The following is a 12,005-nucleotide window of genomic DNA, read 5'->3' on the forward strand; positions in this document are numbered from 1 at the left end:
ACCATCCAGTGGAAAAATGTGAAGTTGCTTGAGCACATCGCTGCACATGAACCAAGTGATGTGCTCAATGCAGACGAAACTGTTCTATTTTTCAGAGCTCTGCCCGACAAAACAAAGTGACCTTCAAAGGGGACCCGTGCATTGGTGGCAAGTGCAAGCAAAGGATAACTGTGCTTCTTGCCGCCAATATCACTGGCACGGAGCGCTTGCCACTTGTCATCGGGAAGATGCATAAGCCACGTTTTAAAAACATCAAAAGCCTTCCTGTCGAGTACAGAGCGAACAGGAAGGCTTGGATCACCTCGGACATTTTTCGAGGCTGGCTGTAGCAGTTAGACCAGCACTTCACGTCTAAGGACCACAAGATAATTAGTGTTGTTGACAACTGCAGTGCACATAAGTGTACAGCCGAACTGAAGAGCGTCAAGGTAGTTTTTTTGCCACCCAACACTAAATGTGCCCTTCAGCCAGGGTATCATTCACTATGTGAAGTCGAAGTACCGAAAGCACCTGCTACAGTGAATGATCTTATGCTCAGAAGTTTGAAAGCTGTATGAAGTGTACTTACTCGGTGCAGTGTACATCATCGCCCACATGTGAAAAAAGACACCTCCGCAAGTCATCGCCAGCTGTTTTCGGCACAGCGGTTTTGTGAGGCTCGAGCATGCGGCAGTAGCTAACGAGGCGTCAGCCAAGTCCACCGATAACTGCCCAACCTTCGATGCTGTCCTTTGCACAGATGTGACCCTTCAGGACTACATCGCGATTGATGATTGTGTCGCCACGACTGGTCTCCTGACCGATGAAGAAATTATTAGTGATGTCACGGGCGCCCGGGAAGACCATGATTTAGATGGAGTCATGCGAGGAGGTGCAGTCGCGACCTCATCGCACCTCATGAGAAGTCATGGATGCGCTTTTGATATTGGAGGACATTTGCCTGAGCATTTTCGACAGTTCACGGGCTGTTGGCCACTTGGAAGAGTTAAGAAAAATTGTGATGTCAGCCAAAATCTGCACGAGAAAGCAGACGACTATAGCAAAATACTTCAGTAAATAAAGGTATGCTTCTCCAACTTGATTTTAATGTTGTTTTTCCTGCTCATTCATTAATTTGTCATTCAGATAATTCGGTCATTTTTCCCGGTCCCGTGAAATCCGAATTAACGAGCTTTTACTGTATGTTTTGCTCATTTTTTTTTATTTCGTCCCCGGCCCTCTCGGGAGGTGAACTGCAAGTGCTGCGCAGGAAACAAGATTGTCACTTTATGCTCATGCCACTAATAAAGCATGAACAGTGGGGGTCCAACCATTTTAGGATTTCGAGAAATTTTTGGAGCAGGAAAAATGTTGTTCTGGAGCAGTTTAGGAGCAGCCACACCAGCACTTCGGAGCAGTTTCATAGCAGAAAAATTGATCAGTTTGAAACATTTGGAGTAGTACAGCAGTAATCGGTAGCCATTTGGCAAAGTTTTTTATTAGTGTGTAATCAGTAAGTGCTGCTCAAGAGTGAAGCAAGACACAATGCTAACAGCAGCCAATTAAGCTTGCCTTCCCACGGACGGTATACCATGCACAGTATGTTGCAAACACTTTTATATGGGTAAGCAAGAAACATCCTTTCGTAGGCAAATCAAATTTTGGAGCCCAGCAAGACCAAAGATATGCGCCTGGGTGCAAGACATATAAAGTTACATATGAGCTAAAACAATTTGCACTGTCAGGTGCAAGACAAAAAGTGATGGCAAATGTCTTACATGTGTTCCAAATGACAGATGTGCTTATGATATGCTTGGTCACAGAAGACAATGTGTATTACGCCCAATAGCAATGTTAGAAGCTTGACAAGAGAATATGCCTCTACGAACGGCGCTGAGATGAGATGCCACCATAGGGTGTGTTACAGAGATGGTGATGGCAGTCGAGAACAATGTTCTTACCATCTTACCATCCTGTATACACGCTTACATTGCGAGGCAGTGCGTCAGCTTCCCATGTGTCGTGTGGCCTCTGTGAACAGATACGAGTCGATTTGGCATAAAACCATAACTTTTGTCTTTGATACCCAACCAACCTTTTGAAGCACTGGCTTTTGCTTGCCCCATTAGCCCAAATTGCCACAGGCAAGTCAGAAATAGCCCTGAAAGCAGGCCATTACAATTATTAGGCATATCAGTGCTCATACTTGGGCTGGAGATGGCGGGGGCACACACGTGTCTAATTAAGGAATACGTACTGTGTCCCGTGACAATTGCCTCTTTCCGCTCTTTGTATGCTTCACCGCAACACGTTGCTTGTGCTTCACTGCGTAACACTGCTACAGTGAGGCGAAGCTGACTTTAGGGCTCCGGCAGAATGCCACGCATTATGCTTTCCAAGTTTTGAAGTCATTGGCGAGGATTGCAAAGGCAGAGTTAGTGCTATTGCTAACAGTGGTAAATCGTTTTAATGAAAAATGTGGCACTGAACAGCAAGAAGCTTGGTAGCAAACGTCGAAGTAGGTAGGCCTAGCGTTGCTGCAGTTGGGGCTACAGCTGCCAGTGGACCTCCGTGCGAAAGCGCCGGTTCAAGGCGGCGGGATATCAAAATGGTGGTGGTGGTGGCTTCCATCAATGCCATTTTGGACCTGAAAGGTCTGGAAAATCGGACGGCAAAGGGTTTTTGCGTGCTAAATTTCAGGCGTTCTTATACATTGATTCTATGGGGTACTTGGCGGTGCTGCGAAGGTGTCTGAATTATCGGTCATCGACTGTAGTTGCATAACCCTGCTGAAAACATTGCATTGCCGTGAAAACGCAAATATACCACACTTTTGCGCAGTTGGTGCAAATGGCACTTGAGACGGTGCAGCCAGGAGCATGCAAGTCGGATTATAGCACAATGGCGCAGATGATGAATCTATCTGTGCATCACACGACCAGCGGGCAAAATAAAATTGAGGTAACATGCAGTTTCAAGACCATCATGCATGGCCTCAACACATTAATGGGACATTTGACGGCGCTTCGTGAAACGCATATATATAAGACGTTTATTTTCTGACATTATAGCACGAGTCCTCTGTTTTGTGAGCACAGATGGACGAGCATCAGTGCGGAAAACTTAGCATTGATAGATAGAAGGTACTGTGGAGGAACGCACTGAACAGTTCGGAAAAGCGTACCATAACATGTGCGAGCTGCTCGAGCCTACGAGCGTCTTTATTAGCGTTGCATTTTAGGAAGCTGTAAACCCACTCAATAGCACGCAGCTCAGGACAGAGTGCTGGCAACGTCGCAGCGAACAAGAACTCTTCGGCAACACAAGCACATTTTGGGCTCTGACCATCTTCATATGCAGCGAATTTTCTTGCGCAGACGGCTGAGAGAGCCACAGCAGTGGCCATGGGAAGTTAAATGCATGTTATTGCTCTCCATGAAGCCGAAAACTATGGACAAGTACATGTGTCTAACTAAATATGGCTGCAAGCATAGTGCGTCACTTTCTGGAACGCTTCTGCCTCCTACGCCACGTGCTGCACAGCCGTGGAATTCGAAGAGTGAACAGTGAAGGCACGTGCCGCACTATCCTTTTCCTCGATGTGTTATCAAGGAGAGCACGAAAGGGAGAGGTATGCACCCCCCTCCTGGCATATGTTCGAAGCCAGCACGTGCCATGGCGGGCTTGCAACGGCAGCACCGCGCTAGAGGCAAACTGCGCTTCCTTGGCCGGGCGGGGCCGCCTGGGAAAGTCTGACCACCCCTGTACACATCTTGCTACTGTACAAAGCAAAACAAAAATGCGCGGACATTCGCTTTGTACATTTTATTATTTCTCTAAACTTTAATGGGTCTATTGAAGCAACAGATTATACAACTAACTGATGTTACCTTGAATGATTCTCGAGGTCATGTGTCACCGAGAGTAACGTCATAGCACTGCCATGTATGTAGGCGCACTTGCGCAATTGATGTCTACTGTTCAGCCAGGAGCGCGGCACCCGTGGCGTGAATGGCGCTTTCTTTGAAATTTAATCTCTTTCCGTTGTGTCTAGGGCTGTAATACTTAGCAGGCATGGTCGCTGGTGCACATTGTATGCACTGTGCTTGTGGGCTCAAAATGGCCAGACCTGGCGAGGGGCCCTTTAAGGCATGCCATCATGTATACTGTGATGGCTCGGAGGTGTGTTGTTTTATACAATTCCATCTTGTTAGAAGAGTATTTTATAACAGCAATCTGGAATGTATTCTCAGATCGTCCTTCATCCGTGGCGTGGTACATGGCATACGCCGTTGCATGCATGCTCATTTCACACTTATTACTTCTTGCGGTCACACCTGACCACAACAACAGCGGGAAAAGCAGGGTCTGTATAACTTAGTGGAACAAAACACGGAGACAAATGCAATCCTGCACACACAGTGCCTTTGCCATGGTTTAGAGACCTGCGGGGCAGCACACGCATGATGCACATTGCCATAACAAAACTGCTATTGTGCCCCGACAACATGGCCGCTGCAGTTGAAAAGTACCATGTGACTTTCTCCAAACTTTTGTCCAAACGCATGGAAGGGGTAGAGCCTCTCCCGAGTTTTTTTCCTTTCTCCATGAGCTCAAATAACCGAGCTTATTCAAAATATAGGTTGACGACGCAGATCAAAAAGCCAGTGAACATTTTTATCCCTTTATTGTTCAAAAAAATATCATGGAGCTTTTTTCTTGGTAAGCAATGTAAAATACTGGCCAACATGCAATGACCAGTATGTCACTTCACATTTACTCTGCAGTATTCTGCCATCGTAACTGAAGGTTGCTAAGAATTGAAAATTACCAGAAGTTACTACGCGAACGACGTTCACTGTACCTTGGTGGGTGCTGTTTATGGTGGCTGCTGCAAATATTTCTCATTCAGTGTGCACGAAAACGTTTAATTAGCTAACTTTATAAATTTACCTATTGAATGAGACGTCAATGAAAAAGTTTTGTATCACGTTGAGAAATTACCAATAACAGCATTTAAAGTTACCTAGGATTCTTGATGGATCCGACGATTTTAATGAAAAGGAAAGCCTGCATAATAAATAAATGAAATTTTTAAAAACAGTGTGAGTGTAACCATGACAATGCCTCTGTGCACAAACGTTGTTGCATCAATCTTTACGCAAACCTCGTCAAATACTGGAAACAAGCGTCTGTGCTTTTTTTCTCAATTATTGCACTTTTTCGCGCACATCTTCGGTCCTTATCAAACGTGAGGTACTGCAATCTTGTGACGGTTCCCTTTCGAACCATCACAAGACCGCGGCCCTGGTTTACACGTTCGTAATGTACACAATGTACGAGATGACGATGTTTCCATCTGAGACTGCTTTTATTACTGGCGCCGGGATGAATTTTCACAAGGATATTTAAAAATGATTTTACAGGCTTTTCCTCGTCTTTTTCTCTGCGTTTTCTTGTGCGTGTGTGTGTTTTTTTTTTTGTCACAAATAAAGGACCACACAAGACCTAAGTTGCTATTATGTGCTGTTATCAGTCATTTCTCATTATATTCCACAACCTTTGTATTGGCATCGCATTAAGTAAAGTAATAAACGTTTGCTCATTAAACTGAAATGTTAGTTGCTTGTTCACAATAAAAAAATTCTAATTAACAATAGCATATCAATGCAGAGCGGGCACTCTTCACGGAAAGCCCTTGGTTATTTTCTTTGTTGGCCACATTTAGTTTTTTACTTCCTTTCAAGAATTTCATAAGAGTGTATGTGCCAACTCTCCCAAAAAAGCGCGAGAAAAACAGATGTAAATTAACGGAAAGGCCTTATCAGTAACCAAGATGTTAGAACATTCAAGTAGAACCTAAAACATTTATCTACCTATTTGTGAGCAGATCCCAATCTTATAATTTTCCTGAATTGTGGTGATGATTGAACATGTACATATACTGCTTGACAAATGTGGATTTTTATTGTGTGTGTAGTCAGAAGGAACTGTCAGAGTAAGAACTACTGCATAACATTGTAAGAGCTTGTTTCGGTAAGCACTATTGCCACTGAATGTGAGAACTTGTGTGCTTGTGTCACGAAAACATTATTAGTACTGTGTTTTTTTTTCTTATATGAAAAACACAGGGAAGGCAAGAAATGGAAATTCAAGACGATAAGCAAAATGAGAACGAGGTGAAAGCAGGAGCCAATGTTTCGACAAGTGGACTTGTCTTCATATGTTGCCTTGCACTTGTCGAAACTTTGGCTCTTGCTTTCACCTTGCTCTCGTTTTACTCATCGTCTTTTTCTTATGTGGTCACATATAGCGCCTGTGGTGCATCTTAGATAAGTTCAGGTGAAAAAAGTGGATTCGAGATGCTTGATTTTTCTTAGTTACAAGTGGGTCAAGGAAACAATGAAGGCAAGGAAACCACAGGGAAAAATTAATTGTTTTCGTAATTGAAATGTTTAAATAGTAAGAACAAAGGAAATTAATGTGTATGAATGCAGCATGTGTGAGCGGAGCCCACATCTTTTTCATTAGGCATGCGATGCCTTTGCCAATATGCTACTGCAGCGGTCATCCTCACTCCTCGGTATCTTGCAGTTTAAGAAATGGAAGTTTTGCGTTAATTAGCATTGTTAATAGCTGTCGATAGGTGGACTGCTACGTATGGGCTACTAGCTCTTGATTCCTTCTTGTTACAGCTTGTGCTTCCAACAGCGCGCCAAAGTACCTTCCTGCTCCTCTTCTGTGAAGCCTTGCGCTCAAACGAGTCGCTGACATGCCTGCGGCTGAGCCAGTGCGACCTGCGCACCAGGATCACGGCCTGTGCCATCTTCGTCATCTGCCGTCTGCTGGCAACCCAGCTTTGTGAGCTGACGCTGGATTCCCTACAGCTCATTGGCGACGTGTGGTCATCGCTGGAGATCCTCAGGGATGGACTGGCCGCGACTCGGACGCTCAAGATGCTCAAGGTCGTTGACGTCCACATCACTGGAACGGTGAGAAATGGTGCCTCCATATTTGTGATGCCATATTTGTGACTTCCATGACACTAGTGCTATTTGTGTGTCTGTGCACCTATGAAGGAAACCTTGCAAACAGCATCTCGTTAAAGCACAAACCATTGGCAACGTGTTTTAAAGTTGTGGTGCTGATGGAAAGATTGTCTGATGATGATAGAAACAAGTATAATGTTTTTGCTCACAAGGAAATATACATAGACTTCTGGCTACACTGTGCAGGATGTCTACCAACTGGGAAAACCTCAAAACAAAAACTGGGAAATTCTCAGGGATTTTGAGAAGTTAGGAAAAACTTGGAGAATCAGGGAAAATTAGTTGTAATTTTGTTGAAAGAGAATGAAAGTTGCGTTAATTCTGGCTCAAGTAACAGAGAGGAGTCCTAACGAATGGTCTTTGACGCCGTCTCATCGGCTGGAGGAGTTGCCAGTGTACAGTTAACAGCCGGCTTTCTGGATTTCCAATAATTCGGACAGCTTCGTGACACGACCACATATGTACCCCATAAAGTCTATGTATAAGAATGTCTGAAATTTTGAACCCAAGAGCCCTTAGCTGTCTAATTTTCTGGACTTTCTGCCTTGATCACAGGTCCAAAGCGGCATTAATCAAAGCCACCACCGCCGCCATTTTGATTACTTTGCCGCCTCAAGCCGGCGCTCTCGCATGCAGATCCGCTGGCAGTCGTAGCCACCGCCGCGGCAACGCTAGGCCTAGCTGCTTCGACGTTCGCTGTTAAACCTCTTGCCTTTCGGTGCCGTGTTTTTCATTGAAAGAATTTGCTGCTGTCAGCAGTGGCCCCTACTCCGCCTTTGTGGTCCTCGCGATTGGCTTCGAAGCTTAGAAAGCACGGCACATTTCTTAATGCCACTTTCCGAAAGTCAGCTTCGCCTCAATACCCAATGTTACGCTCTGGAGCATAAGCGAACATACTGCGGTGAAGCATAACAGGCGTGGGAAGGGTCAGTTGTCACTGGGCACAGTATGTACAGTCGCTGACTGATTTTTCAGACTCCAAAAATTTGGACATGCTCGTTTATTCGGTCTGCTTCGCGGCACCGCCATTCTCCCCATAGACCATAATGTATAACAACTGCCGAAAGTTCGGACACCTTGCAACCTCTCGTCCGATTTTTCGGACACTCCTTGAGCCAACTCGATCGAAAGCACCATGCACCGACTCTGACGGGTGCATGGTTCGACTTGCTGAACGCCATTTTTGTTTTGAATGGAACTTCCTTGCTGCCCCACGAAGTAGCGCTACTGCAAGACCCCGCTCATTATTATCGTTTCTGCCTGGTTTGTGGCTACAGCAGTTCCGGTCTCAGCTTAGTAAGCCATGTCAAGACAATCCAGCAGCTGATTTGTATGTTTCTTCGTGCACAACGCTGCGAGTAGGCCATGTTTTTCGTTTGTGCGACTGGTATCGACCTGACGGCGTGGTGATGTTTGCTTTGTGCGCTGTGTCGAGGTTGCGGTGATGCAACATGGCATATTGAAACATAGCGCCAAGTGTTTAATGGCACCGACAGTGCCCGCGCAGACTGCGCTGGGGAATGCCGGCAAGTGGGTGCCGGGAGCCTAGGATTTGTTGCCTTCCGAGGTGCACCCTACTGACGCCGAAAGTGTTCTGCCGAGACCTGTGCAGTGGTTCCGGACACCGTCTCATTTGACAGTCTCACAGGTGCTCACGCTGCTGTACTGACATGCGCAGAACTCGATGATGGCGAGATCATTTGTCAGGTTTCTGCTGCACTGCCGGACGATGACTCCAAGTCGGAAGATGACGCACCATGTGCTACGCTGCCGTCGCATACGGAGCGTGCACAAGCAGTGACTGTGCTTTCAGCTGCCTATAGTGACCGTACGACCCTCTCTGAGATTCAGGCTTATCTGATTGCGCGTAAACGGAACAGCGTGCAGCGGCGCATTACGATTTCTTCAACCCTACTGCCGAGCCAGAATAAGTGCGTGGAAATAAAGGATTTCTTTTTTTCTTAATCTGATTTTTCAGACACCTGTTTATTCGGACATTTCTGCAGTCCCTGTGAGGTCCGAATAAACGGTCGGCGATTGTATTCCTTAATTATACACGCGTGCACCTGCCACCTCCTCTCACAGTACGAGCACCGGCATGCCTAATAAGTGTACTGGCAGGCTTTCAGAGCTTTTTCAGATGTGCCTGTGGCCATTTGCGCCCTTAAGGGCAATAAAAGAGAAGCATTCATTTTTTTTAACTGCCCGATTTTTCGGACGTTCTCACAGCCCCTAGGGAGTCCGAAACATTGGGCGCTGTCTGTACAATTGACCAAGAGGATGCTTGAAATGGTCCGTAGGGCGAATGCGCGGTGGAAGGAGCACAAGAACACAAAGACCTACACATTGAGGATTGAACGGGAAAGGAAGTGTGCTGCCACTTCTTTGAAGGAGCTTGAGCTCAAAAAAACAAAGTGTTGGCTTAAGCTGTGATGCTCGTGTCCCTCATCCAAGCTGAAATAAACTCTTTAAAGCAGGGAAATGCAACACTATGGCATGCGCGGACTGATAGTATATCAGGACAGTTGAGGTTGTCTTTCCAGCTACTGAGAGAGAATCTCACTTGTGTCAAAGTTAGGGCCTCATACCAATGAGCTTGCTACCAGTTGATAGAAATAGCTCGTGTTCAAAAATATTTGCTTCTGTATGCATCTCCTCTTTTTGTTCGTATTTGAGAATGTTGGACTCGATTTGCAATGAGTTTTAGGATTCTTTATAAAGTTATTTTATTCGCTTTGCATTTTACTAACCCCTGGCTTCTTTGTTCTTTTGGAATAAAATAAACACTGCTCCTTACTAGTCAAACTGGATTAAGTCGCTTTCTTTATTTTTTAGCATGCTTACTAGAGAGTAACAACATTGGGCAACATGGTGCCAGCCCCTCTCGACACAAGTTCTGGGTCACTCCTGGAAAACTGGAAACCTGGAAAACTCGGAGAATTTGGAAATGTCAATTTGTTAGACACCCTGACTGTGCTTGTGGTTGACGCTTTCTTGTCCTTGCAAATTCCCGTAGATAGCCCACTGTCGATTGTTGCAAATTCATATTTTGCTGCTCTCAGGGTGCTTCTGTGTGGCTAGTGCCATCGAATGGTTTAAAGATAAATTATTTTGTTTCGTTTTGCTTTTGCATTTCTTTTTTCCACTGCGCTAAGTTGTTTAAATTTTTTCCTGGTTGGGCTGATGAGTACTTGTAGTTTCGAAGATACCATTGATGTCGTGCACACTGCTCCACGGGAACGATGAATTTCAGTGCATTCTGATTGCATCTGGGCTCAAGTTTCTGAACGATGGTAGCAGTACAGACTCAGAAGATGACACAAATGCGTCCAGATAAGAGTATTTACTGGGAAATGATGCAGGATATTACAGAAATTGTTCTTTTATGAGCATGCATAATAATTACAGTTTAACATGACATAATATATCAATCTGTTTGGTAACTGTTTGTGCTCACATTATAGACAAAGAATGCAAAATGAGCTTGGCTAGTGACTTTAGAATTATATCTTGTAATGGAATGTTTAGAGTGTTTCTGTAGTCATAATGACATGTGTGATAATGTAAACGCACATTTAGGCTAGAAGAGAAGAGTATTATATTGTGGCAGTGTAATGTTGCATAGCTGTGTACTGGTCGGCACATTTATTTTGTGCAACAAAAGATGATAGTGCAGCAAGGGCTGTGACCAGATTGGCAATTAATGTTTTATAGCTGGTGCTAACATGCCGGCATCTAGTAACTTCTCCCAGGAATAAACTTTTTTGGTGGCATAGCCCTGTCTTTTTTTTTTTATTAACAAAGGAATACAACATGAGTTACAGTGGGTGCGCAGTATCTGCGCATATTTCATGAGTAATTAAAAAGAACTGAATTTCGACTTTTTTTGTACACATATATGCTAATGCACGCGAAGGCACTCTACTTATCTGTGCGTTTTCTTGACAGTGCTCTGAAACCGAATGTCAATGATAATTCCTTGTTTATTCAGGCTCAATTGTGTTCACTCAAAAGCAGCATAGGGGGACATTTCTGTGAATGCCCTGCCTTGATGCCTAAAGATTTCTGTGCACCAGCTGGGAACTGTCCTAACAATGCAAGTTGAGAACATAGTTCCCATGATCTCGGAACATGGATGAGAGTTTAGTCATGTGTATGCAGCAAAGAAAGTACAAGCCATCCATGAGATGCATGGCCAGCTGTCACTCAGTATTAGCAGCAGCTTTCTGATTGCCTCAGCCAGAAAGCTTGAAATTAGAGCATCCGTGTGGTGTTCTTGAGGTTGGACAGTGTGGTGTGTATGTGCTGTTGTGCTGTGATGTATTGCCAAAAATGTCGCCTTAAATATTAGGTCTTATTATGCACTTGCTGTTTTTCAGAACAGCAGTTATTTAATATTTTTTTTTGGTCATGGAACAGATATTACATAGGTCACTTACACTTACTCAATGACTGAAAATGTATTGCAATTGCAATACAGTGAAACCTTGCTATAACAAAATAGGTAAAGTCGGCAATTTGCTTTGTTACCGTATTTTCTCACATAATGAACGCACTTTTCTTCCCAAAAAATATGTGCAATGTTGGAGGGTGCATCCATTATGCGGGGTGAAAGTTTGAGTTGAGCGATTTTTTTTCCACCGCCACCCCTAAAGAGAAGTCAGTTTCACCCGAAATGCGAACCATCGATTGTGAGAGCAAATGTGTAGACAGCTACACGATGTAAGGATAGTAGTTTTATCGGCCGTATAAACTTGCAAGCATTCACTCCAGTACACACTGAGCGGCGAGAACGCGGCCTCTGACACAGATCGCTTTGAAGATAAGGCTTGCCGTGGCCGTGCAATGTGCAGTTGCTGCCGGTGTAACATGCCGCGCTCCCCCCCACCCCCCCTCCTCCTGGCGCCATGTACGCGACGGAAGACTGCGTGTTTTCTTCCCGCTTTCCTCCCTTGTACGCGGTAGATTAAGCCGCGA

At 44.8% G+C, this 12,005-nt stretch overlaps 1 protein-coding gene across 2 annotated transcripts in view; it reads left to right on the forward strand.

The window, feature by feature from the left end:
• LOC126537821 (uncharacterized) overlaps positions 1-12,005 on the forward strand; it is an 82,616-nt gene that overhangs the window by 36,053 nt on the left and 34,558 nt on the right. For both annotated transcript variants that reach the window (XM_055074458.2, XM_050184904.3), the window contains one exon: positions 6,675-6,971. In XM_055074458.2, the coding sequence (XP_054930433.1) occupies positions 6,675-6,971 (297 nt within the window). The remainder of the gene's footprint in view (positions 1-6,674; positions 6,972-12,005) is intronic.

The sequence above is a fragment of the Dermacentor andersoni genome, chromosome 4 (genome assembly GCF_023375885.2).
Source record: "Dermacentor andersoni chromosome 4, qqDerAnde1_hic_scaffold, whole genome shotgun sequence".
Taxonomy (NCBI): Eukaryota; Metazoa; Arthropoda; class Arachnida; order Ixodida; family Ixodidae; genus Dermacentor; species Dermacentor andersoni.